General features: G+C 59.2%; 3 protein-coding genes and 1 long non-coding RNA gene across 10 annotated transcripts in view; 2 read left to right on the forward strand and 2 right to left on the reverse strand.

Moving 5' to 3' along the window:
* The first annotated feature begins 1,560 nt into the window (after positions 1–1,560).
* On the forward strand, positions 1,561–7,717 carry CCDC86 (coiled-coil domain containing 86). Its single transcript, XM_008707468.2, has 4 exons — positions 1,561–2,402; positions 4,986–5,115; positions 6,687–6,761; positions 6,916–7,717. Exons 1-4 carry the CDS (start codon positions 1,645–1,647, stop codon positions 7,033–7,035), a joined length of 1,083 nt encoding a protein of 360 aa, XP_008705690.1. The 5' UTR covers positions 1,561–1,644; the 3' UTR covers positions 7,036–7,717.
* On the reverse strand, positions 7,583–12,497 carry PTGDR2 (prostaglandin D2 receptor 2). 2 transcript variants are annotated; one of them, XM_008707544.2, is made up of 2 exons: positions 12,388–12,497; positions 7,583–10,274 (listed from the first exon to the last, which is right to left on the reverse strand). In XM_008707544.2, exon 2 carries the CDS (start codon positions 10,264–10,266, stop codon positions 9,085–9,087), a length of 1,182 nt encoding a protein of 393 aa, XP_008705766.2. In that variant the 5' UTR covers positions 10,267–10,274; positions 12,388–12,497; the 3' UTR covers positions 7,583–9,084. The 2 variants fall into 2 exon arrangements, with proteins under 2 accessions (XP_008705766.2, XP_040495108.1); XM_040639174.1 differs by lacking the exon at positions 12,388–12,497 and adding an exon at positions 11,551–11,692.
* Positions 11,408–26,315, forward strand: part of ZP1 (zona pellucida glycoprotein 1) — a 15,942-nt gene continuing 1,034 nt past the window's right edge. Inside the window, exons 1-10 of one of the 5 annotated variants that reach the window (XM_040639172.1) lie at positions 19,095–20,163; positions 21,393–21,514; positions 21,768–22,083; positions 22,236–22,379; positions 23,121–23,308; positions 23,387–23,484; positions 24,947–25,074; positions 25,156–25,345; positions 25,439–25,583; positions 25,799–25,878. In XM_040639172.1, coding sequence (XP_040495106.1) covers positions 19,959–20,163; positions 21,393–21,514; positions 21,768–22,083; positions 22,236–22,379; positions 23,121–23,308; positions 23,387–23,484; positions 24,947–25,074; positions 25,156–25,345; positions 25,439–25,583; positions 25,799–25,852 — 1,590 coding nt within the window. In that variant the 5' untranslated portion in view covers positions 19,095–19,958 and the 3' untranslated portion in view covers positions 25,853–25,878. Of the gene's footprint in view, positions 11,491–11,604; positions 11,693–16,486; positions 17,856–19,094; positions 20,164–21,392; positions 22,084–22,235; positions 22,380–23,120; positions 23,309–23,386; positions 23,485–24,946; positions 25,075–25,155; positions 25,346–25,438; positions 25,584–25,798; positions 25,879–26,315 lie in introns of those variants that run through there. The other 4 variants (XM_040639170.1, XM_040639168.1, XM_040639171.1 and 1 more) reach the window with 4 other exon arrangements.
* Positions 20,091–23,202, reverse strand: LOC121104777. Of its 2 annotated transcripts, XR_005837138.1 has the most exons (4): positions 23,079–23,202; positions 22,080–22,284; positions 20,914–20,973; positions 20,098–20,226 (listed from the first exon to the last, which is right to left on the reverse strand). It is a non-coding gene; the product is annotated as an uncharacterized LOC121104777 (long non-coding RNA). The 2 variants fall into 2 exon arrangements; XR_005837139.1 differs by lacking the exon at positions 20,914–20,973 and having other exon boundaries at positions 20,091–20,226.

A 26,315-nucleotide genomic window follows, 5' to 3' on the forward strand; every position in this document is an offset into this window, starting at 1 on the left:
GTGCATAGTCTCCTCCAGACACCCCGGTAATGCACACGGGGCTTGGCTCTGAGTGGCAAGCCATTCAGGCCTCCAGGCTGGAGCAGAGAATTTAAGGAACCCAGAGTTGGGGGCTGAGGGAGGAGGGATCTAGCTGCTTCTGCAGTGGGGAGCTCAGCTGCTGGACAGGGGCACTGCCGGGTCTTCCACCGCTAAGGAACAGGAGGGCACTGAGCCTAAAGACGGAGCCTCGGAGAAGAGCCAGGATGTTAGAGGCTGACACGTGATTACTACACAAGGGTGCAACTCTTTCTGACCACATGAAGGGACAGAGGGGAAGCCGTGCCATCGCCTTACCCTCAGGCAGGTGATTTCAACAGGCTGAACTCATCAGGAGGCATTTTGGATGCTGTGGCACCAGCCAAGGGGCGGGAGGTATTAAGGGTTTTCAGTTCCCTTTTCCATCCTCCTGGAAGCTTTGCCTGGGTTTTCCTTCTCCTCACCTCCTCCTCGATCAGCACTCAAGACACCCTGGGCCCAATCTGATGCTCACTCCTGCTCCAGTGTCCGTAGAATGACTCAGCAGGTGGGGCCAGTGCTCCAAGCTGAGGGCCCTGATGTCTGCCCCGCCTTCTTTCTGTCCCCTGAACACCCTTGGAAAGCTTCCCAGGCCCTCTCATAACCCCTCAGCTGGAGAAACTGCTTTGTAAAAGAAGCCACTGGGAGAGCTGGACAGGGGTCCTGGGATCCCTGAGGGCCATCCCCAGGCAGTTCTAAGGAAACACTGAAAAGAGGGGGGATACAGTTGGGCAGCTTCCAAGACATTCTATCATCAGATACACGCTGTGAGTAAATCAAAACTTCCTCTTGAGTCTCATGCAGAGAAGTAGAGAAGACAGGCTCACACGCTGGGGCAAGGAACTCTGTCTTGGCTGAAAAGGTCAGTGATGATCTGATCGCTGTTTCCAGAACTGGGGCTGAAGGTCCAGGACACACAGGTAGTGCATCTAACCAAGGGGCAAGCACCTCAACTTCACGCATGAATGTGAAAATGTTGAAAAGGAAGAGCTATAGTTTTTATACTTAACCACAGAATGGGAGAAAGGCAGGAAAGGGTTATATTTAACATGTAACTCAAGACTTAAGAGATTTCCCGCTTCCAGGATTCCAGTTCTGAGTACTCCCACAGGATCATTTTCGATACACTAAGCTCGGGCAAAATCACCTACATGGCCGGAAGAGAGTGGGACCCCTGTTCCACAGGAGGGAGTTAGCGGCAAAGTTTCCATCAAGGCTTGCCTACGGGCACCCTGGACCTTGTGCCAATCTTCTTCTCTCCGGAAATGGGTCCCCCAGTCCCTTCCCTTCTCCTCCTGCACACTCTTTTCACCAGGGAGAAAGTTTGCCCAAAGCCAAACACAGACCTAAAGCTAGATCTCCCTAGGGAGTAAACGAGCCAAAGCGCTTTGCGCACGCGCCTTATAAGCCCAGCCGCCCGGGCCATGGGCCCCGCCTCTCCGCCCGTCACCAGCATGGTCTCCCCGGCAACAGCCCCTCCTGCCTGGCGCAGATATGGCGGCTGCTGACGTCATAGGACCGCGCCGTTGGTCCCAGACACAGTGGAGGCTGCACGTGGGCTGAAATTTGAAACTTTCAGGCCCAACCATGGATACGCCGCTGAGGCGCAGCCGGCGGCTGGAAGGCCTAAACCCTGAATCCCCCGAGACCCCCAGCTCAGTTTTGCGGGCGAGACGGGCCCTTGTGGAGGTCAAGTCGGACCCAGAAGAAACGAGGGAGCCCGGGTCGCCAAGTGCGCGGCAGCCCGGCCTGGAGTCCCCCCGACATCAGCCGGAGCCAAGCCCGGGATCACCTATTCTACGGCAGGGTGCAGGTTTGGGGTCCCCCGGAAGGGAGCTGGAGCCGGACCTAGGGTCCCTCGAGCGCCAGCAGGATCCAGGTCTGGAGTCGCCCCAGACACTTCCGGAGTCGGGTCCAGAATCCCCCGGATTTCAGCCAAAGCCAAGTGGGGAATCAGCAAAGTTCTCCCAGGCCCAAGAAGAACCGGACTCGGAGTTGGCTCTAAGTAAGAAGGAGCTGGCCCCAGGATCTCCCAGACATCAAGTGCCGCTGGGCCCAGGATCCCCTGAGCCTTACCCGGGTCAGCAGGCGCCGGGTCCGGAGCCCTCGCGGCCACTGCAGGAGCCGACAGCCCAGTCACCCGGCTCCACCCGGGGTCTGCACGAGCCGAGCAAGCCTCCTCCGGCCGTGGAGACGGTGAGAAGCTGCCCCGGGGCGAAGAAGCGGAAAAGTTCTTCAGCCCACGCCCCAGCGTCCAAGAAGTTGAAGGAGGGGGAGGAAGTTCCTGTAATCCCTAAAGGAAAGCCCAAATCGGGGCGGGTGTGGAAGGACCGCTCCAAGAAAAGGTGAAGTTGGGGGACCCGTGCAAGCCTGGAGACAGGCCCAGGGATGGAGAGAGCTCACATTTTGGGGGTCTCACAAACAGATAATTATAATCAGAATGTGGTAAAATGCTCTGGGATCCCAGGGAGGGTGAGACCATACCCTCAAAGGTTATTTCTGTGATGCTTTCCTCCTCAGAGTACCTGTGTACCTCTCGGAGAACACCTCATTTGTGTATTCATTCAACAAGCATTACCTCTGTCTGCCCGTTTTCCAGTGAGGGAAGCAGAAGCAAGTAAGCCAGCCGTTAGTTGATAAAAAGCTGTGAGGTCTTCACCAGCTAGTATCTGTTACAGTTATTTGCCCTTGTGTTAAAAAGTATTATGGAGCCGTGAGCCTGTAGAACACTGCTAAGCCGAGGGACCAGCATGCCTCACGGTCTTTAATCTGCACGCAGCACTATGAAGCCGCTGGTGTTATGATTCTCATTTTACATATGGGAAACTCGAGGCTGTGCGGAGACATCGGGGGGTTATCAGACCACAGGACGTCAGGGTGAAAGCAGGGAGACCAGTGAGGACGCGGTTGTCGTAGAACTAAAACACGTTCGGAAGCTGTAGGTGGTCTTGTGGATAAGGGCCGAAGGGCCAGTGAATTGATGTTCAGGGTCTTCGAGGAAGCAGCTTCGGCGGGCGGTGAGCAGAGCCCGGAGACAGTGGACGCAGCGCCTGCAGCAGGAGGCGTCCCAGCAAAACGAGGGATGTGGAGGGCGGCGGTGGGCTGGGAAGGCCCGGCTGCAGCCCCCCTTCCGTGCTCAGGCCAGATGCCACGTGCACAGCGCTCCTTGGGTGTGCCAGTCTCCCTTCTCTGAAGGACAGTGTTTACTGAGCACCTGCCGTGTGCAGGGCATTGTGCTAAGGGCTTCTCCAGCCTTGTCTCAATCCTCCCACCACCCTTTGGAACAGAAACCATTCTGGTCTCTAACGTGGGAAGTCGCTGGGACTCTGGCTACCTTGCCCAAGGTCGTCCAAGTAGTAGGAGGCAGATCCCGGCCTTGAGACCCAGGCCTGTCTGTCTTCAACCTCCAGGTAAAACCGGTGCCCCAGAACTGCGTTGTCCCAGAAGCGTAGCCGCGGGCACATGTGGCAATTTCAGTTTAGGCTGATGAAAATTTAAAAACTTAAAAATTCAATTCCTCCATCACACCAACCACATCTCCAGTGCTCGGCTGCCAGTGTGACCAGTGGCTGCCTTACCAGACAACGGAAATATCGAGCCTTTCCACCATTACAGGAAGTTGTGCTTGGCAGTGCTGCTCTAGAAGGATCCAGCATTGTGTCCTGTGGCTCTGTGTGTGTCCAGGTCCCCACGGCCTTGTCCCTTTGGGTTTCTCGTCACTGGGGTGGGAGAAAGTCTGTGCTGCAGCCCCATCCTTCTGGGCTTAGGATGCCCGGTNAGGAAGTCCTTGGGCAGAGGGAGGGAGCAGTCGAGGGCTGTTCTGGGATCAGAACCAGGCTGAAGATGGACAGGCCTGGGGTCAAGGTCCAGGCTGTGTGTACCAGACTCCTGTGGAACAGGAAGGGGAGAGGAAGACCCGGAAGAGCAGTATTGACCCTTTCCCGTGGAGGGGAGTGGGCTCTGCCCTGTGTGCCCCACAGGCTTCAGGAACTGGGGCAAGCCCGCTGACCTGCTGTGACCATTTGGGGCACCGTATAATGGAAGTGGATGAAGAGCTCTTTCAGAAGTCAAGAAATCGGTGGAGGAGGCAAAAAGGCCACTATGAGAAGATCTGCTAAGGGGAAAAGGCCCACGGGACAGCCAGAGAGGCTTCAGATGGCTCAAGGAGAAAGACCTACAGAAAAGGGGAGAGCGTGGTTTGTGACCCCCTGTTCTCCTCGTGTGCTCAGCAGCACTCACAGTCTTACTGGTCCAGCTTCATCTTGCCCCTTGACATCCCTTTCTTTCCTTTTTTTTCCTGGAATATTTTCCAGCACGTCGTAGATAGATCATTCCACCCATACGTGCTTGCAGTGTGCTTTCTTCCCGAGATAGTCCCATTTCTCTTGGGACCGTAATGCCACTATCACACAGGAAAATCAGGACGTCCCCGATATCCTCTCATGCCCACTACATTTTCACACACACACACACACACACACACACCCGCACTGTTGGAACGAGCCTTCCCTCCAGAAGCTTGAGCACCAAGCTGAGTTTGCTTCGTGGGAGCAGCAGAACCTTATGGAAAGGCTCTGCGGTCTGGACTCTGGTCACAGACGGGTTTCAGTCTTGACAGCCGTTTGGGTACAAGGTGATCTGGGGCAGTTATTTAACCTCTTTGAGCCTTGGTTTCCTCGTCTTTAAAATGGGAAGAACAAGAGTACCCATCTCAGGGACGCGTAACTAGGGCTTAAGAAATGGCAGCTGGCACGATGGGGGGCCCGTTTCTGCAGACCCGGAGGGGTGACTGCCTGGCAAACAGGTGGGGGGGGGGGATGTAATTCTGCCTGGGCTCTGGGGAGGATGGCCCGGAGCTGGGAGCTGAGGGGAGTGTGGGCCTGGGCGCCCCCCACAGACGACACGAGCGCCCATTGTCTCCCATCCAGGTTCTCCCAAATGGTGCAGGACAAGCCCCTGCGCACATCGTGGCAGCGGAAGATGAAGGAACGGCAGGAGAGGAAGCTGGCCAAGGACTTCGCCCGGCATCTAGAGGAGGAGAAGGAGAAACGCCGGCAGGTGAGGGGCTGGCCAGCCAGGCGGAGGCTGGAGCTCTGGGGGCTGAGCCGGTGACTGCTGGAATAGCCCTGGGGGGCAGGGCAGGGGGAGCCTGGCCAGGAGCAGAAGTGTGGTCTGGGACCACAGGGTGGGGAAGCCCAGGGCAGCGCCCAGGTTAGCCCAGGACTCTGCAAGAGACTCAAGGATGGGGAGGAGCCCGGGACGAACCTCCCCGCAGTGGCTCTCACTGCTGATAGAAGCATTTGGTGAGATGGGCTTCAGGGTCCTCGCTCAGGTAGGAGCCTTATCCCTGGGACTGTTGCCGTCATTCTCCAAGAGACAGCTACCACGCATCAGTAAAGTGGCTATCCCACACTCTCCTCCCGCTCTCTCCTTGCCGCTCATCCCCAGGCCGGAAATGCCCCCTTAGAGGCCCCCCTCGGGCTCCAGGAAGCGCCAGCAGGCAGCACACAGAGACTATGAGGTCCGCAACCACCACTCCAGGACTGGGATTATCAGAAGGCTGTCACTTGCCTCGTGATCCCAGGGGCACAGGAGGAGTCAAACACCTCCCCCCAAGGCTGGGCCAGTCACCTCAGTCATCTCGCCCCTGCTTTGAGTCACCGCAGTGCAGCTGTGGCCGAGGCCCTGCAGACTGCGTTTCTGCTGCTATGTGCTGAGTCCTTATCTTACTTCCTGTGTGGCCCTGACTACTTCTTGGGCAAGACAGACTTCTGGTCACCAGGAGCCCAAATCTCACTTCTCCTTTCTCCTCCCTGGGGGCCCAGGCCACGCCTGCTCCCCTGAGTCATCAAAGCCAGGAGAGGCCCCTGACCATGCAGTGGCCTCAGAGCTGACATGCCCTCGGTCCCCACCTGGGACAGCAGTCAGCATAGCCAGAAGGCACTAGACTCCCCATCCCTGAGACAGACTCCAACTAGATCCACCTTTGAAGTGTTCCCACCGGGCGGGGTACCCCTCTGAAGCCGGTGCATGCATGCACACATTCATTTATTCCTCAGGACAATCCTGTGTAAGCCTCTTCACTGTCAAGGTGGGGCCTGGAGGCACAGAGAGGTCAAGCCACTTGACCGAGGTCACCCATTTGGAAGCAGCAGAGTCAGGATTTGAACCGGGGCCAGATAGCTTGGGAGCCTCTTCCCCTTGGCCTCCACCCTTCCCAGCCCCACGCCTGGATGAACCTTAGGAGACCCTGAGAGAGTGGGAATGAGCGAAAGGGCCAGCCCATCCCCTCCCCCCTGGTAGTTGATGGGGGGGATGGTGTAGGGGCCATTGTGCATGTGGGGAGCCACCTGTGTCTTACCTCTCCCCCTATCTGAGCTGCACAGCCAGGTGCCCACCTTCTCAGCTGCAGTCAGGAGCTTCCCGCCACGGTGGGCCTCTGGTCCCACGGGCACGGGCATAGCTCCTTGCTGGCCCGCCCCCCACACACACCACCACCAACAATCGAGCCGGGGTGAGAGGGTCTTTCCTCTCTTTGGGAACTCAGCCAGCTCTCGCTCCTCTGAGGCCTAAGAGACCAGGGCTACCCCAGCTCCCAGCGTCAAATCCCCATCCCCTCTGTGTTCTAGGAGAAGAAACAGCGCCGGGCTGAGAACCTGAAACGTCGCCTAGAGAATGAGCGGAGGGCAGAGGTTGTCCAAGTGGTGAGTGTTGTCTCGCTCAGGGGATCTGAACCACGGCCGGGCTGGGCGCTGTGCTCGAAGTGCGTCGGCCCCCCTGCAGGGTAGCCTCCCTTTCCCCGGGGCACAGGGCAGAGACGACAGCCACGCTAATGCCCTCTCCTCACACCACCCCCAGATCCGAAACCCCGCCAAGCTCAAGCGGGCAAAGAAGAAGCAGCTTCGCTCCATTGAGAAGCGAGACACGCTGGCGTTGCTGCAGAAGCAGCCGCCCCAGTGGCCAGCAGCCAAGATCTGAGCTCAGGACAGCCCAGAGGCCTTCTGCGGCCAGCCGCTGTGTCACACTCGCACTTGTCGGGCCGCTGGTCACATGCCTCTGCGGGACGCGGCACTTCAGCGCTCGCGCCACCCCAGCCCACCCCAGAGGGGCTCGAGCCTTCGAGGGCTCGCAGGCCCAGAGGGATCCTGGAGGAGGGAAGAGGTTCAGCCCCACCCCCGCCTCCTTCTTCATCTCTCCTCCTCCATCAAGTGCCTTGCAACCAAGAAGGGTAAATTCTCTGGTTCCTTGGGAGCTGACAACTGGACGGTGAATCTCTGTCTCAAGGTCGTGGGTCCGACCCAGGCCAGGCCGCTGCAGTCAGGAACCAGCTCCCCTCACCATCCGAAAGGCTGCTTGGGGTGTCTCTGCAGCCCGCTGGCCCTGTCGCCGGGCCAACAGAACCCGGCTTCCCCAACTTTTCAACACTGAAAGATTAAGGAGGTGGCAGGGAGTGAGTACCCCCCACCCCCCAACTCCCTCTCGCCTGGCTCTGCAGAAGCCCCACAGATCTGATTCACTCACACTATCCAGTCTGTAACAGATATTTATTGAACACCCGTTGTGTACAGGCATAATTCTAGGTATCAGAATACAGACAGAGGCCTGCCCACAAGGAGCTTTTGTTCTGATGGAAAAAAACGTAATAAACAGGGAAACAGTATTGTGTTAGACAGTGGGAGGTGCTACGAATGAAGCAGGGGAGGGTAGCAGGGAACATGGGGAGGTGTGAAGGTGGACGTCGGTTCGGTCAGCTGCCCATCTATGGTCCATCCGTCTACTGAGCCTCTGCTGTGGGCAAGGCCCAGCACAGTGGTAAGCAGTGAGCCGGCCAGCCCAGCCTTCGGGACCCCAGCCAGGAGCGGCACCCGCAGCAGTGGACCAAGATCCCAAGAGAGTTTCTCTCTCCACCCTTCCACTCATGTTTCACCCACCAAACAGTTACTGGCCACCGCTGTGCGCCTGGCCCTGGGACAGACCCAAGTGCAGTGGTCTTTGTCCTCTAGCACGTGGTGGTTTTGGATGTGCTCTAAGGAGGTCCGAGTTAGCCCTCACTGCTGCAAAGTGGGACAGCCGCCGCCGCCATGTGGTTGGGAGATGGGCGTTGGAAAGATCTGGGGATTACCAGCATGGCCCACGGGGTGCCCCATGAAATACCAGTCCTGCATAGATGTCAGATTCGTGAGGAAATGTCACGTGCTATGGTCTCAGAGGCTGCTGTGCACATTGAAGCACTAAGACGACCTTCAGCAGAGATCCCCACTGCACTTGGATTAGCCCAGACTGGCCATGGAGCCCCTTGCTCTTTCCACCTTATAAACCCCTTGGTTGGTGCTGGGTCAGTAGGGTAGCGATGGGGCCTCTTGCAGCCAAGACCTTCAGCGTCGGGTATGTTGGGGCTGGGAGGGGGTGTCCTTTCACTTACTAAGTGGTCATGGAACCGCATGGTGCTTAACGGTGAGTGTGCAGACGCTATACTTGGGGCGGGTGGATTCATCTCCATGTACCTCGGTCGGATCATGGGTGGAAGTTGGGGCTCATAGGACCTGTCCCTCAAGATTGCGGGATCAAGCATCTAGCTCAATAAACGTTGGCTAGGTGACTACATGAAGAGTTAGACCAGACCAATGCTTCCCAAACGTTTCCTCTCTCTGTTTCCTACTCCAGACCACACCACTGGTTTCATGTAAAAATACTTCCCTCCCTTCCCCGTCCTACCATCTGGTAAAGCTGAGCTCCAGGAAGGTGCATCCCCTGTACCCTAGTTTGAGAAATCTTGTGGTTTTAACCCCGCCTTGGTCCACACGGGGTCCGCTGACCAGCAGTCCTGACTTCGCCTCCTGGAAGTTTGATGGAAATGCAGCTTCTGGGCGCCCGCCCCGCCCGCTGACAGTTCTGAAGGGAACTGAGCCACGGGAGACGCTTTAAAATGCAGATCCCTGGGTCCCAGCCTGACTCCGCCCCGGGACGCTCTCGCGCCTGATCGCCACCGGCCCTGACCCCCCCGGGGGAGAAGGCCCGGGACGCCCTCTAGCCTGACGTGGAGCTCAGCGCCCGGTTCAGGGGGCCCCTCTCGTCCTGGGACCGGGCGCGGGCCCTCTGCGCGGACGCCGGGCGGCCGCCCCGCAGCCAGGCGAGCAGGCGTGCGGGCCCGGACGCGGGCGGCGGGCGGGGGCGGGCAGCGCGCCGGCGGCGGCCGCTGCTCAGGCCGCCCAGCTCGCTGTCGTCCAGCAGCACGCTCTCCAGCACACTGCGCAGCGAGCGCCGCAGCTTGTGCAGCACGTCGGGGCAGGTGAACACGTAGAGCAGCGGGTTGACCACGCTGTTGATGAAGGCCAGGCTGGTGACGAAGGGCAGGCCGCGCCACACGAGCGGCCGCAGCGCGGGGTCGGCGTGCGCGCGCGCCTCCAGCAGACTGAACACGTGGTAGGGCCCCCAGCAGAGCGCGAAGGCCGCCACCACGGCCGCCACCAGGCGCACAAAGCGGCTGGGCCGCCGGCGGCCGCGGTGGCGCAGCTGCACGCTCACGACCGCGTGGCTCGAGGCGATGACGGCCAGCGGCACGACGAAAGCCAGCAGGAACTTGCTGACGGCCAGGGCCGCCTGGCGCGAGTTGCACGTGGCGTCGCGGTCAGGCCCGGGGTTCAGGAGCAGCACGTTGTAGTAGCACATGATGCGGCCGTCCCGCCGCGGGATGGTGTCCCGGAACACGAAGTAGGGCACGGTGTTGAGCACGGCCAGGGCCCAGAGCGCCAGGCAGACCCTGTGCGCCGCGGCCACCGTGCGGTGGTTCTGTGCCCACACAGGCCGCGCCACCTGCAGGCAGCGGTCCAGGCTGATGGCGCTGAGCAGGAAGCCGCTGGCGAACATGTTGAGGAAGAAGATGGAGGAGTGCAGCTTGCAGAAGGCCGTGCCCAGCTCCCACGAGTGGCCCACGGCCAGGAAGTAAGTGAAGAAGGGCAGGGTGGCGGCGGCCAGCAGGTCTGACAGCGCCAGGTGCAGCACCCAGGTGGTGACCACGGTCTGGCGCATGCGGCAGCCCACCACGAAGAGGATGAGTCCGTTCTCCAGCAGGCCCAGCAGCGAGGCCAGCCCGTGCAGCAGCACGGACGCGTGGTCCATGTAGCGGATGCTGGAGTTGCTGTGGCTTTGGATGCGGCTCATCTGCTCCAGGACCGGGCAGAGCGGCTTCAGGCTGACGTTGGCCGACATGGTGAGCTCTGCGGGGAAGGGGGGGCGCTGAGGTGGGCCCGGGCAGGGGCAGCAGGGGAGCCTCCCCAGGACATCGGAATCTGAATCACCAGTGTAGGGATGAGGCCCCGGGGCATGAGCTGAGCAGAGACAGTGAGGTGGGGGGATTCACATCCCGGCTGCACCCCTGCTCGCTGCCGCCTTCGGCGAGCCATTTAGCCTTCCTGAACCCGTTTCCTCCCCTGTGACATGGATGTCAGTCGTCACAGGACTGGCTCCTGGGGCTGCTGGGAGTGTTCAGTGAGTTTACAGATAGAAACATTTAGAGCAGAGCCCGGGCTGTGCAGGAAGACCACGCGGTGGTGTGATTATCATCCTGCAGGTCCCCAGAGGTCACGTGGAGAAACAGAAACAAGGCGAGGCCACGCAGGACTCCTTTTCCCCATGCCCGGAGCCCTGGGGCAGGAACGAGGTTCCCCCCTAAAGGGCAGGAGGGGTCGGCTGGCCTGGGGAGTGGGAGAAGTTTGCCTTTAAGGGATGTGCCCTCCGCACCCACAGCTCCTTCAGATCCTGCCTCTGCATCTCTTTAGGTGGCCCTTTGCTCCCACAGCAGTGACAGGTTGGGTGTGTTGACCTTGAACTGTGGAGCCGGCCCCTCCTCTGGTAGTTGGAGAGGAAATATGATAAGAGCAAGGAGAGAGCTGGGCATGAGGAACTACCCGGCTGGGGCCCTGGAGGCCCAAGGGGGTTGGAGGACTGTTCCCCTGCCCGGGGGGCAGCCAAGCCCACCTGCCCACCCAGGGACACCCAGCCTGCTCACTTATTTGCTCAGTGACACACTCATTCGGCAGGTAGTTACTGAGCAACTTCTCCGGTGAGAAGCCAGCCTGGGGCAGATGTGCAGTCGCCCCAGATGTGCACACCCACAGCTTCATCGAAAACCCGAGACCACCTGATGTGAAGCTGGTTGAGATCCGAGCGCTGCGGGGGAGGGGTGGGAGACTGCGGCAGGGGGTAGGGGATGGGGAGCAAGGCTGGGGTACTCAGATTGTCCTGGGGCCCCACTATGTGCCCGAGACCCCGATAGCCCTTTACATAGGTGCTCTCTTGCTCAGGACTCAAGAAGAAAGGCACTAGAACTTCACTCCATCCCTTTTTACAGGGGAGGAAACTGAGGCCCAAGCCACCCACGTAACACCGACAAGCGGAGCTGCCAGGAGTTTAGCGCTCGGCCCATTCTCTGCTGTAAGCAAGGGTTGATGGATGACGAAGCCCGGGAAGTGGGGGGTGGTCTTCAGCACTCACATTTCCAGGGGAAACACTGTTGGCCAGGCTGAGAAAATCCACACTCTCCTCCAGGTACCCCAGTCCTTTGTGAGGTGAAGCCCCAGGACATCAAAGACTAGACTTTTCCAGGCACACGATCCCCTAGAGCTGGGGATCGCAGGTAGGTGGGTGGGGAGCAGTGGGGCCTGTGCTCCCCGAGAATGCTCATGCTTCCTAAACTTTAGAGTTTGCAGAGTAATTGCACTCACTGTGACCCCATGAGACCCCATTTTTCAGAAGAGGAAACTGAGGCTCAGAGAAGCATAACTACGTGCCCAGCGTCGCTCAGTTGCAGTGCTGCCGCTGGGACTCCACCCAGCAGGTAGATGAGTGCCATCCCCGCTCTGCCCTGAGATGTTGCCATCAGTCCGGCAGCCCCTTGGCCAGGTCCCGTGGGGATGCTCAGAGAGCGCGATCCTGCTGCACCCTGGGAGCCTGTCCGGTTTGGTCTTCCTGGCTGCATGGAGCCGGCGCCCAGCCTCCCAGGATTCCCAGGGAGCCCAGCAGCTAGGTCCCACTCTGGTGGGGGTTAGGGATAGAGGGCGCAAGCTTTTAGGGTCAGTTACCCTAAAACTGCTCCTGCAATCCTCCCTCCCCCCCAGACTGCTTATGCGTATGGAGAGAGGCTTCTGTGGTTTACCACTGTGCCTGGCTTCTAGTGCCTTCCCTTCTGCGAGCAGCTCGTCCCCTCCAGTCTTGGTAAACCCACCCCTCTGCCTAGTTGTTTGGAGCCTCTCCCCTGGTAAAAGTGCGCCTTCCTTTGTGGGTCCGGAGAGGGCACTGAGGCTGCCCAGCCCCTGGGCTATTGCTCCTTACCTGGGCACAGAAGGAGCACAGGTTTCCTGGCCTGGAGACAGTCAGCTCCCGGGGGGCAGCCCGCCGAGGAGACACTGCGGCACGGCACAGCACCCGGCAGGCGGAGGCAGGGGAGTGAGGCTGAGGGAGGAAATGGCTATCCACCCCAGAGTGTGTGTGTGTGTGTGTTTAGGGGTGGGGTTCGGGGAGGCGGGGCAGCTGGAGGGTGAGTATTCCAGTAACATTCGTCTCCATCAATGAGAAAGGGACAAAACTGCTGGCAGCCCCTGCCTGCCCCCCTCTCCTTCTCCCAGAGATTTTGCAGGAGCCCCGGGGCCCTGCAATGGCAGGTGAGGGAATGGGAGCATGCCTCCGGGACTGTGGAGAAGTCCCTGAGGGAGAGGACATCTCGTGCATGGTTCCACTGTCCTGGGCTGCCCTCTCCTGACCCCATAATCCCCAGGAAGGCAGGGCGCCAGCAGTGGGAAGAGCAGAGCCCCCCCCCCACCACCAGCCCTGCAGCCCTAGCAGGGAGGTAAGCCACGCCCCCTGGTTTTGCCATCTGCGAATGGAGCCCCAGAGGCTTGGCAGCACCATGCCTTCCTTCACAGAGTGCCAGGCACACAGTAGGCGCTTGTAGAAATCAGTCCTTTTCTCTTCCGGGGGGACATGGGTAGAGACTGTAGGGCAAGGGCAATACAGCTTTTATTTAAAATGGACACAGAGTCCTAAGATGAGCCAACGAACTATATGAGTTTTTATTTAATGGTTCCCCAAGTCTTTGCTGACCGAGCCTCCCAAGGCCGGGTACCATTCCTGCAAACTCAGTGTCCCAGCACCTAGGAAGTGCCCAGTGGAACATGTGTAAAAACTCCCATATCAAGGCAGGGGCACGCCCTCCCACAGGATTGACTCTACAGGAATCTTCCATTCAGACACAGGCGCTTCAGAAACTTGTGGGGCCTGCGATCCCGAGTGAAGAATGTCTAAGTGACCTTGTGATGGGATATTTTTCACTGCAGCCCAAGACGAGAGATCAGCAAGTGACTCGATTATCCAAAATATTAGCGCGGGGTAGTCACCGTCCCTGTAGGTCATGGAGGGCATGGTCTTCCAAAGACTAGTGTCTGCAGCCCTCCCTAGAAAACAGACAGATGTTTCCGTCTGCTTTGGGGAAAGTCCCCCATCCCCACCCGCCCCCCAACCCCAACTTGCTGGCCCATGGCCATCCTCCGAGGGCATGCGGGCAGGGTAGTATGGTGGGTGAGCTCAGGGACTCTGCAGCCAGGCTGCCTGCATTTTGACCCGGCACTGCCACTCCCTAGCTCCGTGACCTTGGGCAAGTAACTTCACAGCAGGAAACAGGATTTTTAACAGGGACTCCTGCACAGCCCCTGCCTCAAAGTGCAAGGATTGGTACACAGACTGCTCCTGGGGCGAAGAAAGAATCCCCCCCACTTCCTTCCTGTAGACATATGTTGGCAGGGGAGCATCGGGCTTGAGCCCCCTCCCTCGGGACCTCAGCCCTCCTGTGCCTTCTGTAGCAGGTACGCTTGTGCAGTGAACATCCTGCACAACCTCTCATGGCAGCCCTGCTAAGGGGCTTCTTACCTGAAACCCTCACTCCTCAGACCTTTCCTCCAACCCCTGTTTCCAGTCCTGTAGTCACTGTGGTGGCTCCACCCAGCCCTCCCTGAGGACAATTTATGAAAAGTTGCTAAAACAAACAAAAAAGTAGTCCAGATGGGCAGGGCCCTAAGACATTTTCTAAAGAAGAAGGCAGTGACGTTTGTTCTTGTGGGGGGGGGGGGGCGGGGGGGGGGGGGGGCTCGACTGCACTCCCACGGTGGAGACGGACCTCTCCGCACGTATTCCCCAGTGCCACCGTCCCTAGGCCCCGCAGCGTAGGACGATGGGGCGGGAGGCAAGAGTGTCAGGAACCAGGAGCCAGCATCTGCCCCTCAGAGAGAGCCTTGGGGGTAGACAGGAGCAGAAGGAGCCTGAGGTGGGGCTCGATGGCCGGAAGCAGAGGACAGGTGCCTCCAGTGACCAGGCGTCAGGAGCTCAGGCCGAGTTTAGAAAGGAGAGAACCCAATCAGAGAACCCTTGTGGAGCCCTCCACAGTGTCAGGCTGGTGTCGCCAGGAGGATGCCACGACTGCCGATGGGCCTTCACGGAGGGGAGAGTCGGGGGGAGGGTGACCGGGGGCCTTTGGGAAGGGCTTACAACCATACAGAGCAGCGATTCTCAGCCGAGTGCACAGCGGGACCTCCCAAGGGGCTGGGTCTCTCCCCCAGTGGGTCTGGGGTACAGCCTGGGCGTTTGCATTTCCATCAGTTTCCCCGGCAGATCCCGGGGCTGCTGGTTCTGGGGGCACCAGAGAACGCTGACCCCCTGGAAAGGAGAGTCGGGGTCCTTGGGCCTGGGGTGCTGGGAGCAGGGAAGAGCAGCTCTACCTGGGAGGGAGCGCTTAGCCGAGGGGCTTCCCCGAATGCCTCCTGTCCCCATCCCCGCCGTGGGGGTCCGAGGCGATGGTGAGCCCAGCGCTCCGCTCAGAGCCGGCCACTGAGGGACGACGCAAAAGCCAGCTGCCTCTTATTTAGCTATTTTTAGTGCCCTGTGTTTCCATGTCAACCTTTTCCTGACTCCAGATGTTACATTTGCCTTTTCCACTCGCGTATTTGCCGGAACCCTTATTTTGGAAGCCCACGAAGGCCTCCCGTAAGAGGTGAAGCACAGATCGCCTGTGAAAGAAATGTCGAGCCCCCTGCTCTGCAGGGTTCAAGTGGGTTTATGACTCGTCGCGGTCCACCATGATGCTGATGCAGACCTTAGTGGGGCTGCGCCTTGCTGGACTGGAGGTGCGGGAGCCCAGGGAGGGGAGAGGCTTCGTCATAGGGCGGCGCCTCGGGGGCCCACCTGCGGGGTTTAGACATTAAGGAGCCTCAGGCCCAGAGAGGCTCGTGTCCCCACCTGAAGAGTGGCCCACAGGGACACCAGCCGGGCTGCTCTGAGCACTGGGGTAAATGGCTGGTGCCCCGCCCCCCACACCTGGCTCGGGCCGGTCCCTGAAGCCCAAGCTTCTCTGTGAGCAGGAACTCGCTGTCCCCGCCAGCAAGAGCAGAAGTCAGGTCCCTCTCCGTGTCAACCTCAGCTACCACAGGCAGGGAGACAAATCTCAGCCTAGCCGACCACCGCTAGGTCTCTGAGGCCTGTGGAAGCCGTGCAGACCCACACTCGGATCCAGCACACCGCCCATGAGTGCCTGCACCTTCCCCCTGGTCCCCAGCTTCCCCATCCTCTCCACCTACCCCAGTGCCTTTGCATGGCCGCTGCCTGGAATGCCCTTTCCCCCTCACCTGCCCATCCTGCAGGCCCTGAGTGTCATGGGCTCCTAAGAGGATGCTTAGGACGTCACGTGTGTTTAAACAGCGGTCCAAGCACTGGGCCCCAAGGGAATGTATCCCCCAGCTTTTCTCCAGTTTCTCCCCAGCTTTCTCCCTCTGCTCCTGCCTTAGGAAGTAAGTTTCCATTTTCCTTTCTGACCTCTTTGCAGAAGTTAATCAAAGAGGAAGCGAGACGCACAGCAGGAAGCAGGTAGGACGTGCCCTAGAATCCGCCAGCCCTCAGGAAGCCCCGACGATGCCCACAAGCATCAGAGAAGCAATGTGACGCCCTTGTCTTTCCAGCCGGGTGAGGCCCTGTCCCGCCGTGGCACCCTCCTTCTGCTGTTTGGCTCTCATGAGCAGGCGAGGCAGGGCGGAGAATTCACGGTACCCCAGGCCTTCAGGCTCACGGCACCCCAGCTAGGCTGGTCTTGTTCTTAATTCCATTCTATAGATTAAGAAATTGAAGCCCCATTTTAAAAAGATAAAAATGAAACTCAAAAGGTAAGAGATGAACGAACAGGTTTAGAAAGAGGCCACGTGGGAAGCCAAGACCCCAACAGGTCGCTCTGATCTGACCTTCTTCCCTCAGCGGTAAAAACAATGGTGGCTTTAATTATTGCTCTTGCGTCCAAGCAATGCAGACTGTGCTCTCTGTGTGGTCCGCGGGTCCTCCTATTTCATCTTCCCAGCAAGCCTACAGGTGAGGCACTGTTACTGGCCCCATTATACAGAGGAGAAAATCGAGTCAGTGAGTGAGTAAGTGATTTTTCTAAGGTCTCTGGTGGTGGAACAGAAGAGCTGGTGTCCTTCCCAGGCTGCCCAGGCTGGTGAGCTCTGGTGCCCATGGGCTTTTGCAAGAATTGGAATCATAGCCAAGGGTCTGGAGCTCCCCATCCCCAGGACAGTTTAACACAACTTTTCTCAAAGGCATCCTTCTGCCCTTAGCCATGAGGAAGTTCCCTTACTCTTTTCCTGCCTGTCCAGGGCCTTGGGAGACACCCTGCCCTCATGCCTATGGACCTTTCTGTGTAGCTAATTCCATCCCCACCATCATCCTTCCATTCCTACTTTACAGAGGGGGGCGGTCCCTTCACTCCCGAGCAGCAGGTGCAGGATAGAATCCAGGCTCTCAGCTCCTCTGGCTGGGGCTCTGTCTGCCCCCTGAGCCGTCCCCCCCTCCGCCCAGGGAGAGCGCTCTGTTACAGCAGGAAGCAAACACACGCGGAGGGAATGATGGAGAGGGAAACCACCACACCTGGGTGAAGGCTTGCCGAGGAGCAGGACCGTCGCACACAGGCGTCTCCAAGAGTCGCCCCGTCAAGTCCTTCCCGTGCCCGAAGAGAAACAGGAGCTTAGCATCAGAGGCACCCAGCAGAGCCCATCTCACCCAAGTGTTCACATTCATATCTGCAGTCATAGGACAAACTAATAGGAGCCACCTCCTGAGAGAAGCCCTGAGAAGGACGCAGTGTCACTTCTGGGCTGAATTGTGCCCCCCATTCCTACCCGAAAGCCCGAACCCCCAGCACCCCAGAATGTGGCTGTATCTGGAGGCAGGGGCTTTAAGGGGTGATCAAGTTCAACGAGCCTACAAGGATGGGCTCTAATCCAAGCTGGTCGATGTCCTGACAAGAGAAAATATGGACCCACAGAGCCACGAGGGAGGCGTGCGTACAGGCCACGTGAGGACACAGGGAGAAGGTGGCCATCTCAAGCCAAGGAGAGCGGCCGCAGAAGAGACCAAACCTGCTGACCCCTTGACCTTGGACTGCAGCCTCCAGAGCGGCGAGAACATCAATTTCTGTTGTGGAAGCCCCTGTGGGCTACGCCATTTTGGTTGGGCGGCCCTCGCGAATGAATGCACCTGCCCAAAGGGCATGACCTGGATCTAATCAGGAAGAAACACCAGGTAAACCCGAGTGAGGGCCGTTCTGTCAACAGGCCTCCACTCCTCAAAACGTCAACGGCACGAGGAACGAAGACTGAGAGAGAGACGGCCCCAGGCGGGAGGAGCTGCGGAAGCCTGATCTTGGTCTCACATCGGATTCTGGTCTAGGAAAAAAACACTTTTCTCCTTGGACCGTTGGCAAATTGAATAAGGTTTGTAAATTGGGCATCTGTGTTATACCAACGCTGATTTCCTGGTTTTGATCCTTTTACTTGTATTTTAGGAAGTGCACACTGGAGTATTCAGGGGGAAAAGGAGAACCATCTGCGAACAGCTCTCAAACGTTATGGGAGAAAGGGTGGCTGTGGGCGTCTGTGTGCATACGAGAGCGAAAGAGCGAAAACACATGTAAAAAGACACTTAGAAAACAAAATTCAATTGAGTACATTTTAAACATCCTACTGGCTTTACACAACCATTCATGAATCAGCAGCATCGGGTCTAGGGGATAGAAAGGTGCTCGGAGGAGCGATCCAGAAAGACTTTTATAGGCAGAAGAGAGGGGGAACAAGGAACTGATACTAGCAAAAATGGAGGTTGGTTCATTGCAAGGTCATTTTCCTTTAGACGATGGCAGGGGTCTGTTGGTCAGATTACTAGCTAAGGCTAATAAGGCCGTTCCTTTTTTTTTTTTTTTTTTTTTTTTTTTGGCTGGTTTAAGATTCCGTTCCTGGGAGAGCCAAAACTGTAATTAAGTCTTGGCTTACTGACGTGGGGCTTAGTGTAAGTGATGCTATTTTGGGGCCTGTTGTCTTGTTTTTCACAACAGTTAATATTCGAGGGATCTGGCTGAAGGGTATATGGAAATTCTTTTCAGTAAGTCTGAAATTATTTCAAAAGAAAAAGTTTAAAGCCTTCCCTTTCTTTTAGGAAAAGCCCACCTCACACGCCTTTCCCCCTCCAGGGACCCCTGTCAGCCTGAAATCCACCGTTTGCAGCCCTAGGCCCTTATCACCCCAAATTCCGTCTGCCTCAACACGACACCCCCACCTCCACTCCCTGTGCCCCTCACGCTTCTGCCACCCCTCCCGGCCCCAAGTGCTAAAGCATTACCACGAGAACTTGCCCCCTCCCCCATTCTTCACTGTCCTTCTTTCTGTCCACACTGCGAGGTAAGCCTTCTCCTCCCCAGTTCACAAGCAGGAAAGTGAATCCCAGAAAGTTATGTGTCCCGGCCACAGCGAGGGGCCGGGTTGGAGCCAGACCCTTGCCAACCAAGCCACAGGCCGCCCAGCTGCTGCTGCTTACTCACACTCAGTGGTCACTGGCGGAGCCGGACTCTGCTGGGCCCCCGGGCACGGTGCCCCCCCTCAAATGAGGAGGGCGGTGACGAGACCTTGGGTGAGGCCTTGGGGCTGCCTGGCCCACGGGAAGCGCTGCTACCTATGAGCCAGCCTTCTTGTGGTGGTTAATAGACTTTATTTCTCAGAACCGGTCCATTAGCACAGAGGTCCCACGCGTCCCGCACCCAGTGTCCCGCAGGAGGACCGGCTCACATTCGGGCAGGACATGGATTACAGTTAATGAACCACTCTTGATCCACTGTTACAAACCTAAGTCCGATTCTTAGCTTTTACCTATGGTCCCTGTTCTGCTCCAGGATTCCATCTGGGAGGCCACGGTACATTTCTTGTCCGTTCTTGTGATTTTTCACTAGTAAGAGCCATGGCCCCGTTAAACGTCCTGATTGTCAGGAGGGCCCAGTGAGGGGCTACCGGCCTGTCTACTGGCCTGTCACCCCCATCCGTCTGCCCGTTCTCAGGGGGCCTGCCCAGCTGCCCCAAAAGCCCTGTTCGTAACCTAACCAGGGGCCCGCTGCCCACCCCCACGGCCCCTGCAGCTTCTCGTGGCCCAGAAGCCCCTATACCTGCAGGAGGCCCTAGAGAGCCGCCTGCGCAGGGAGCAGATGACGAGGGACTTGGAACCAGCCCTTCCGCCCACCTGCAGCCTCCCTTGTACCAGAAGCTTCCCTCCTCCCCGCCTCCCAGCCAGGATCACCTGGCTGAGCTGCCCCGAGCCAGCCTCAAGCCCCAGCTGCAAGGCAGGAAGTCAGGGTGGGGGGCAGCTTTCGGGGCAGCCCGTCAGGGCTCCTGACTGGAGGACGCCTTCCCTGGCCTTCAGGGCCGGAATTTCACCAGAGCCCCCGGCGGCCACGCAGGGCTCTTCCAGGTGGGCGCCCTTTGGCCCTCGAAGTTCCCACTTGCCACCTCCCCCATATAAGTCCTGGGCCTCATGTGGGGGCTGCTGTGGTTGCCATGGTGTGTCTGATGGCAGGAGCTTCAGCCGGGGTCTGGTGTCGCTGCATGGCGCTGCTGCTGCTGGCTGCTCTGGGGCTGGGGCAGCGGCCACACCCCGAGCCTGGTCTCACAGGCCTGTGGCACCACTATGACTGTGGGGTCAAGGGCATGCAGCTACGGGTGTTCCCCCAGCCAGGCCAGACGATCCGCTTCAAGGTGGTAGGTGAGTGTGGCTGAACCGTGGTCCCCACTTCCTGGGCTGCAGTGGGGGGCTGGGACCCTTCTCCTGCAGCAGGAACAAGGAGAGGAGAGGTCTCTCGGCCCCCACTCCCTCCCACGCTGGGGAGGGGGAGGGAGGAAGGGGAGTTGCCAGCCTCAGTTTTCCCGGTCGCCCAGGGAAGTGTGCACGGGCTATCGTGCTGAGCTGCGGGTCTTGAGTCAGGGGGGCCCGGGCTCTGCATCAGCGACCGCTCTCAGCTGACGCCCAGGCTACTGGCCCCCAGAGTGCTCTGACTGGCAGGGCCTTGCTGGGCCTGGCCGGGTGCGGAGGAAAGAGGGGTGGGTTTCAAAGGAGTATTTGAATCCTCAGCTTCTAAGCTCTGTGTTCTTGAACAACTGACCTGACCTCTCTGAACCCATTTCCTTATCTGTAAGATGGGAAAGCTGACCCCCACCTTGCCACGTGCACTGAGCAGGAGTTCAGGGGGCATGCCTGCACCCAGAGAACGCCCTAGTGCATGGGGCTGACAAGGCCGGGCACACACCTAGCCCGTGTCCCCCGATGACTGCCGCAGCCAGTTAACCCGGCAGACCGGCCGGCCGTGAAATCCCAGGTCCCCATCATTCCACCGCTCACTGTGTGCACCTGGGAAAGCTCCCACTCCGAGCCTCAGCAGCCCATCTGCGGAACGCAGAGAGCCGAGCTTACAAGAAGGGCGTATGACACCCAGCTCGTGCCTGAGACCGTACTGACCTTTGCTCCCCATATCTTCATTCCTGCTTGCTGTTGTGTGCTGTTAACCGGGAGCCGTGGCTGTGAAAGATCAGACCAGTAAAGCCACCCCCTTACAGATGGAAAGAGACCAGAGAGGAAGGGGCTCGTCCGAGAACACACAGCACGCTGGTAGCAAAGCCAGGGCTGAAGCTGCAGCCTCCCGCTCCCGAGTGCGGTTTTCTCGGCAGATGCCAACAGCTTCTGGCTTCACCCCTGAACATATTTTTTTTTTTAAGATTTTATTTATTTGACACAGAGAACACAAGCAGGGGGAGGAGGCAGGCAGAGGGAGAAGCAGACTCCCAGCTGAGTAGAGAGCCCGATGCAGGACTCGATCCCAGGACCCTGGGATCATGACCTGAGCCAAAGGCAGACGCTTAACCGATGAGCCACCCAGGTGCCCCTCACCTTGAGATCTTTCTGACGCTTCCCTTCCATCTTTCCCTCCCCTGCCCCAGATGAATTTGGGAACCAATTTGAGGTAAACAACTGCTCTGCTTGCTACCACTGGGTCACCACCAAGCCCCTGGGACCTGCTGTCTTCTCTGCTGGTTACAAAGGCTGCCACGTGCTGGAGAAGGTAGGGACCGCTCATGCTCTGGGGGGCAAGCCCCACAGCTGGGAGCCAGCTGGACCTCGCACAGCCTCAGGATGGAGGGGGAGCTCGCAATCCATCGCTGGGCTTGTCACACCTGCCCTTGTGCTGGCGGGTGGTAGGTGAGGGGACTGTCCCGGGACCAACCCACAAATCCAGCTCCCTGCCTGACCCCCCTCCTCTGCCTGGGATGCTGGGCGCCCCCCTCCCTGCTCCCCTGTCTCCCTCTCACGTGCAGGATGGGCGCTCCCACCTGAGGGTGTTCATCGAAGCCGTGCTGCCCGACGGTCGAGTTGATGCAACACGAGACGTCACTCTGATCTGTCCTAAACCTGGCCACACCTGGACTCCGGACGCCCACCTGGCTCCACACACGGGCTTCTCCCTTCCCACCCCGCAGGCCCGGCCCCTCCACCCCACCCCAGAGCATGGCCTTGTCCGCGCAACCCCTACCTTGCCGTCCCTCAGACCTGGACCCACCACCCATCCCACCCAGGCTCCACCCCAGTGGGGCACCCTGGAACACTGGGGGGGTTCTGAGCCACCTTACCCAGGTATGTAGGACTTCTGTGGCTGGGCCTTCTGGAGCAGCGAGTGGCCTGATGGCCCTTGACTAGGCTCAGGAAGCCAACTCCCTCCACTGCCCTGGAAGTCTGCTGCCCGGCATGGCCCTTTCTCATGCCTTCCCCACTCTGTCTGTCCCCAGGTGCACATCTGCCTCGGGAGCAGTGCCAGGTGCCCTCCGGGCCCATCCCCTGTGGAGTGAGAAGAGGTTCGAAGGAGGCCTGTCAGCGGGCTGGCTGCTGCTATGACAACAGCAGAGAGGTCCCCTGTTACTATGGCAACACAGGTACAGCTGTCCACACCTGAACCCTGAAGTGCTAGGAGGGCTTCTTCCCCTGCCCCCCCCACCCCCATGCTGCATCCCACCCTGTTCCTAGGAGAGCCTGAGCCCCAGAATGACTGCTGAAGGGACCTTTAGATGGGGTGCCCGTACATCCCAGCTTGCTGATAACCGTCGTCCCAGGGAACTAGTAATAGTGCTCAAGATTTTATTTATTTGAGAGAGAGCACAAGAAGGGGGGGGAGAGGGAGAAGCAGACTCCCTGCTGAGCTCCATCCCAGGACCCTGAGATCATGACCTGAGCCGAAGGCAGACATTAAACCGACTTGAGCCACCCAGCTGCCCCTTAATAGGTCTATCTTTACATGTCCCCCTACCTTTTGATCGAGAACATCCCAGTTTAAGTTTATTTTTTCTTAGTAATCTTTACACCCAATGTGGGGCTTGAACTCACGACCCCAAGATCAAGAGTTCCATGTTCTTCCGACTGAGCCAGCCCAGCACCCTGGAACAGCCCAGCTTAGAGATAAACTCAGTGGTGCTCCTATTCTCTAGTTCCCATGCAGGAGAAAATCTGGGTCTGTCCAGGGGTTACTCGAGCTAACACTGACACAGAGAGAATCCAGGTCTCCTGAGTCCCAGGGCAACACTTAAATACTGTCACCCAGCACCCCCCCACCATGTCCATGCTGCATGGACACTAACCTCAGGGGCCTGACTGGCCTCTTTAATCCACCTTTGTCCCAGCAACTGTCCAGTGCTTCAGAAATGGCCACTTTGTCCTGGTGGTGTCCCGGGAAACAGCCTTGGCGCACGGGATCACGCTGGCCAACATCCACTTGGCCTATGCCCCCACCAGCTGCTCCCCGACCCAGGAGACCAGGTCCTTCGTGGTCTTCCGCTTCCCTTTCTCCCACTGTGGGACCACAGTTCAGGTAAGCGCAGGGCCGCGGACAGGCACCCAGGACCGCCCCCTGGGAGGTCCTCACCCAGCTGTCCACCCCCCCACACAGGTGGCTGGCAACCAGCTCATCTATGAGAATCAGCTGGTGTCTGAAATCGAGGCCCGAACGGGGCCACAGGGCTCCATCACGCGGGACGGCACCTTCCGGTGAGGGGGAGCCTTTCTGGAACAGGCCGGGCTGTGGGCTTGGGTGTGAAGGGAGCACAGGTGAGCTTAGGACAGGCTTTGGAGCCATCAGGGCTCATGTCCAGACTGTTACCTGCTGTGTGATCGCAGAGCCTCTGGGCTCTTCCCGGCCCCCCCTGCCAGGCAGGGGGGATGGCCCTCAGTTAGTGCTGATGGGAGCATGACGTGGGGTCTGCCCAAACCTGACAGGTAGAGGCCACGGCAGTGCGAGAGCAGGCCGGGGTCCTCAGGAGCACGGGCCCTTATCCCTCCAAGAACTAAACTCAGAAACGAAGCCACAAGCATCCCCGCCGAGGCCCCTGGAAAAAGCAGAGGCCGTGAGTGTGGCTGTTGCTGCCTCTTCCTTTCAGAGGTCACGAAGCCACAGATGAGGCAGAAGATACCTGGGGGCGGAAGCTCTCTGAGGGTGTGCTGGAGGCAGGAGCTGAGGGAGGACCTCCGGTGGAGAGGGGCCTCTGGGCCCGGGGGCTGCAGTGGCTGAACCGCCCTAGGTGCCTAGGGTGCCAGTGGGGGGACCCCCCCGAGGGCACCTGTGCTTGTCTCACCTGCCTTTGAAGGGCAGGGGCCCTCGTACCAGCCTCCGCCTGGTCACCCTGTCAGAGCTGACATGCTTGTATTTAAGATCCTGTGCTTGGCACCGACTGGATGCCCAGGCGTCTCCCCCCCGCCCCCCCACCTTACCTGCCAAGAGGGCTGAGCCGGCTGCTCATGTGGGGGTCCAAACATCTTTTGCTTTAAAATCCTAAGTACCTGCAGGCCAGGGGGTGGAAGCTAGGTCCGCTGTGCTTTAGGCCCTGGGATTTAGGAGCTGGGGGAGCTAGCCAGAATTCAGCAGGGCTCCAGGGATTCCCAGAGGAAGGGAGCTGGGAGGGGAACCAGCTGGAGCCCCTAGGAGCAAGTGGGCGGCTCCTCAGACAAGGCCTTGAGCTCAGGCGGGAATCCCTGATGCCTGTTAGCACCTGGCTTGTGCCAGGCCCGGTCTCCGGCTGCAGCACGTCTTCCTGGAGCACCCGGCCCAGGCTGGAAAGCTCCCTCCCAGAGGTAAAGGGAGAGCCCTTAGGAGCTGGAGGTAAAGGTGGATGGGGTCAGCTTTCCTTGCAGAACATGGGGTGCCGGGCATGGGCCCCCCACTAAGAGTATGGTGTCGCTTAGGCTGGTGAGAGACCCCAGTCCCAGTGGCACAACGCCTAACGCTGTGAGGCCCGTGACAACACTGGGGGCTGTCTGGGACCTGCTTGAGCTGTGCGGGGCTGATGAGGCAGGCAGGGCTCCGGTCCCCCGGCGCATGCTAGGTGGCATCCAGCTGCCCTGCTGGACCTCGCCCTGCTCGTTGCACCCACGTGGCTGGAGGCTGGCTTGCCACGCGCGCTGGCCTCCCTGACGCCGTGTCCCCTCCCCTGCATGCTCTTGCCCCCGGCCTCAGGCTTCACGTGCGCTGCGTCTTCAACGCCAGTGACTTCCTGCCACTCCGCGCGTCCATCTCCCCATGGCCCTCGCCAGCACCCGTGACCCAGTCCGGGCCCCTGCGGCTCCAGCTGCGGATTGCCCAGGGTATGGGGTCCCTGGGCCTCCTCTTCCTGCCCGCCCCCCCCCCCACAGCCCACTGAGGCTCACGAGCCCCTCGCCCCGCAGATGAGACTTTCCGCTCCTACTATGAGGCCGGGGACTACCCCATCGTGAGGCTGCTCCGCGAGCCTGTCCCGGTGGAGGTCCGGCTCCTGCAGAGGGCAGACCCCGGTCTGGTCCTGCTGCTGCACCAGTGCTGGGCCACTCCCGGTGCCAGCCCCTTCCAGCAGCCTCAGTGGCCCATCCTGTCCGACGGGTGAGTGGTAGAGGGTACTCCGCTGGTCCCGGGGCTCCTCCTCCCCTTGACACCCCGTCCCTCTGTGGCCTCCTCGACTTCTTTCCTTCCCAGGTGTCCTTTCGATGGAGACAACTACAGGACCCAATTGGTAGCCTTGGACGGGGCAGAGCTGTCCTTCCCATCCCACTACCGGCGTTTCACCGTTGCCACCTTCGCCCTCCTGGACCCTGGCTCCCGGAGGGCCCTCGGGGGATGGGTAAGAAGCGTCCCACGCCTCTTCCTGCCTGCTTCCCCGTCTGTTCCATGTAAGCCGGTCCCCGGAGCCCTCCAGCACCCTGCGAGCTATAGCAGACGTCCCGCTCGGGGCTGCGTGGAGGGGGGCAGTCAGAGGCGACCCACGAAGCCTTCAAGAGGGAGGAAGGAAAGTGGATGGCAGCAACCCTGAATCTGAACCTGGTCACGATGTTCTAGAGTGCCTTTGCTTCTGACTCTGGAAGCCGTGTGTTCCACGTAAATCTGCTTTGAAAGTTGATAACCAAGCAGCTTCTCTGGTGGGTAAATTAATAAACTTTGGGTATATACTTGTGTTTTCTACAGAACACACAAGTGGCCCCCATAGGCCACAAGCTACCCTATGACTTGGTCTGAACAATCCCTACCTCTCACTCTGTAAGTAGCTGCAAGTTATTACACCAGGCGTGGACGGGCTCCACTGGTTAGCCCTGTGTAGGGTGCCTTAATTCTGTCTACCGTGAGCCTCTCCTGGGGCCGTGACCCTCACCTGCGGGACGAAGGCGCATCCGTTGGTTGGGCCTCCAGGGGCTGGTGCAGCTCCACCCGCTCCTCTTGTTTCTACTCCCTCTGGGAGCTGCCCCTGGCCTTGTTTCTGGAAGCAGGGGTAACCTGTCCCCCACTTGGTCCCCAGTCACTGGGGCATGGGCCCTGCGGTCTGGTGAAGCGGCCCCTCCTCAGAATCCAGCAGTCCCAG

Source organism: Ursus maritimus, unplaced genomic scaffold (genome assembly GCF_017311325.1).
Source record: "Ursus maritimus isolate PB19 unplaced genomic scaffold, ASM1731132v1 scaffold_23, whole genome shotgun sequence".
NCBI classification, from domain to species: domain Eukaryota; kingdom Metazoa; phylum Chordata; class Mammalia; order Carnivora; family Ursidae; genus Ursus; species Ursus maritimus.

Bases quoted from the DNA above. Each gene is read 5' to 3' on its own strand.
- CCDC86 (XM_008707468.2), top strand. From the start codon at position 1,645: ATGGATACGCCGCTGAGGCGCAGCCGGCGGCTGGAAGGCCTAAACCCT. The intron at 5,116-6,686 runs GTGAGGGGCTGG...TCTGTGTTCTAG, and splicing joins AGAAGGAGAAACGCCGGCAG to GAGAAGAAACAGCGCCGGGC. The intron at 6,762-6,915 runs GTGAGTGTTGTC...CACCACCCCCAG, and splicing joins GGGCAGAGGTTGTCCAAGTG to ATCCGAAACCCCGCCAAGCT.
- PTGDR2 (XM_008707544.2), bottom strand. From the start codon at position 10,266: ATGTCGGCCAACGTCAGCCTGAAGCCGCTCTGCCCGGTCCTGGAGCAG.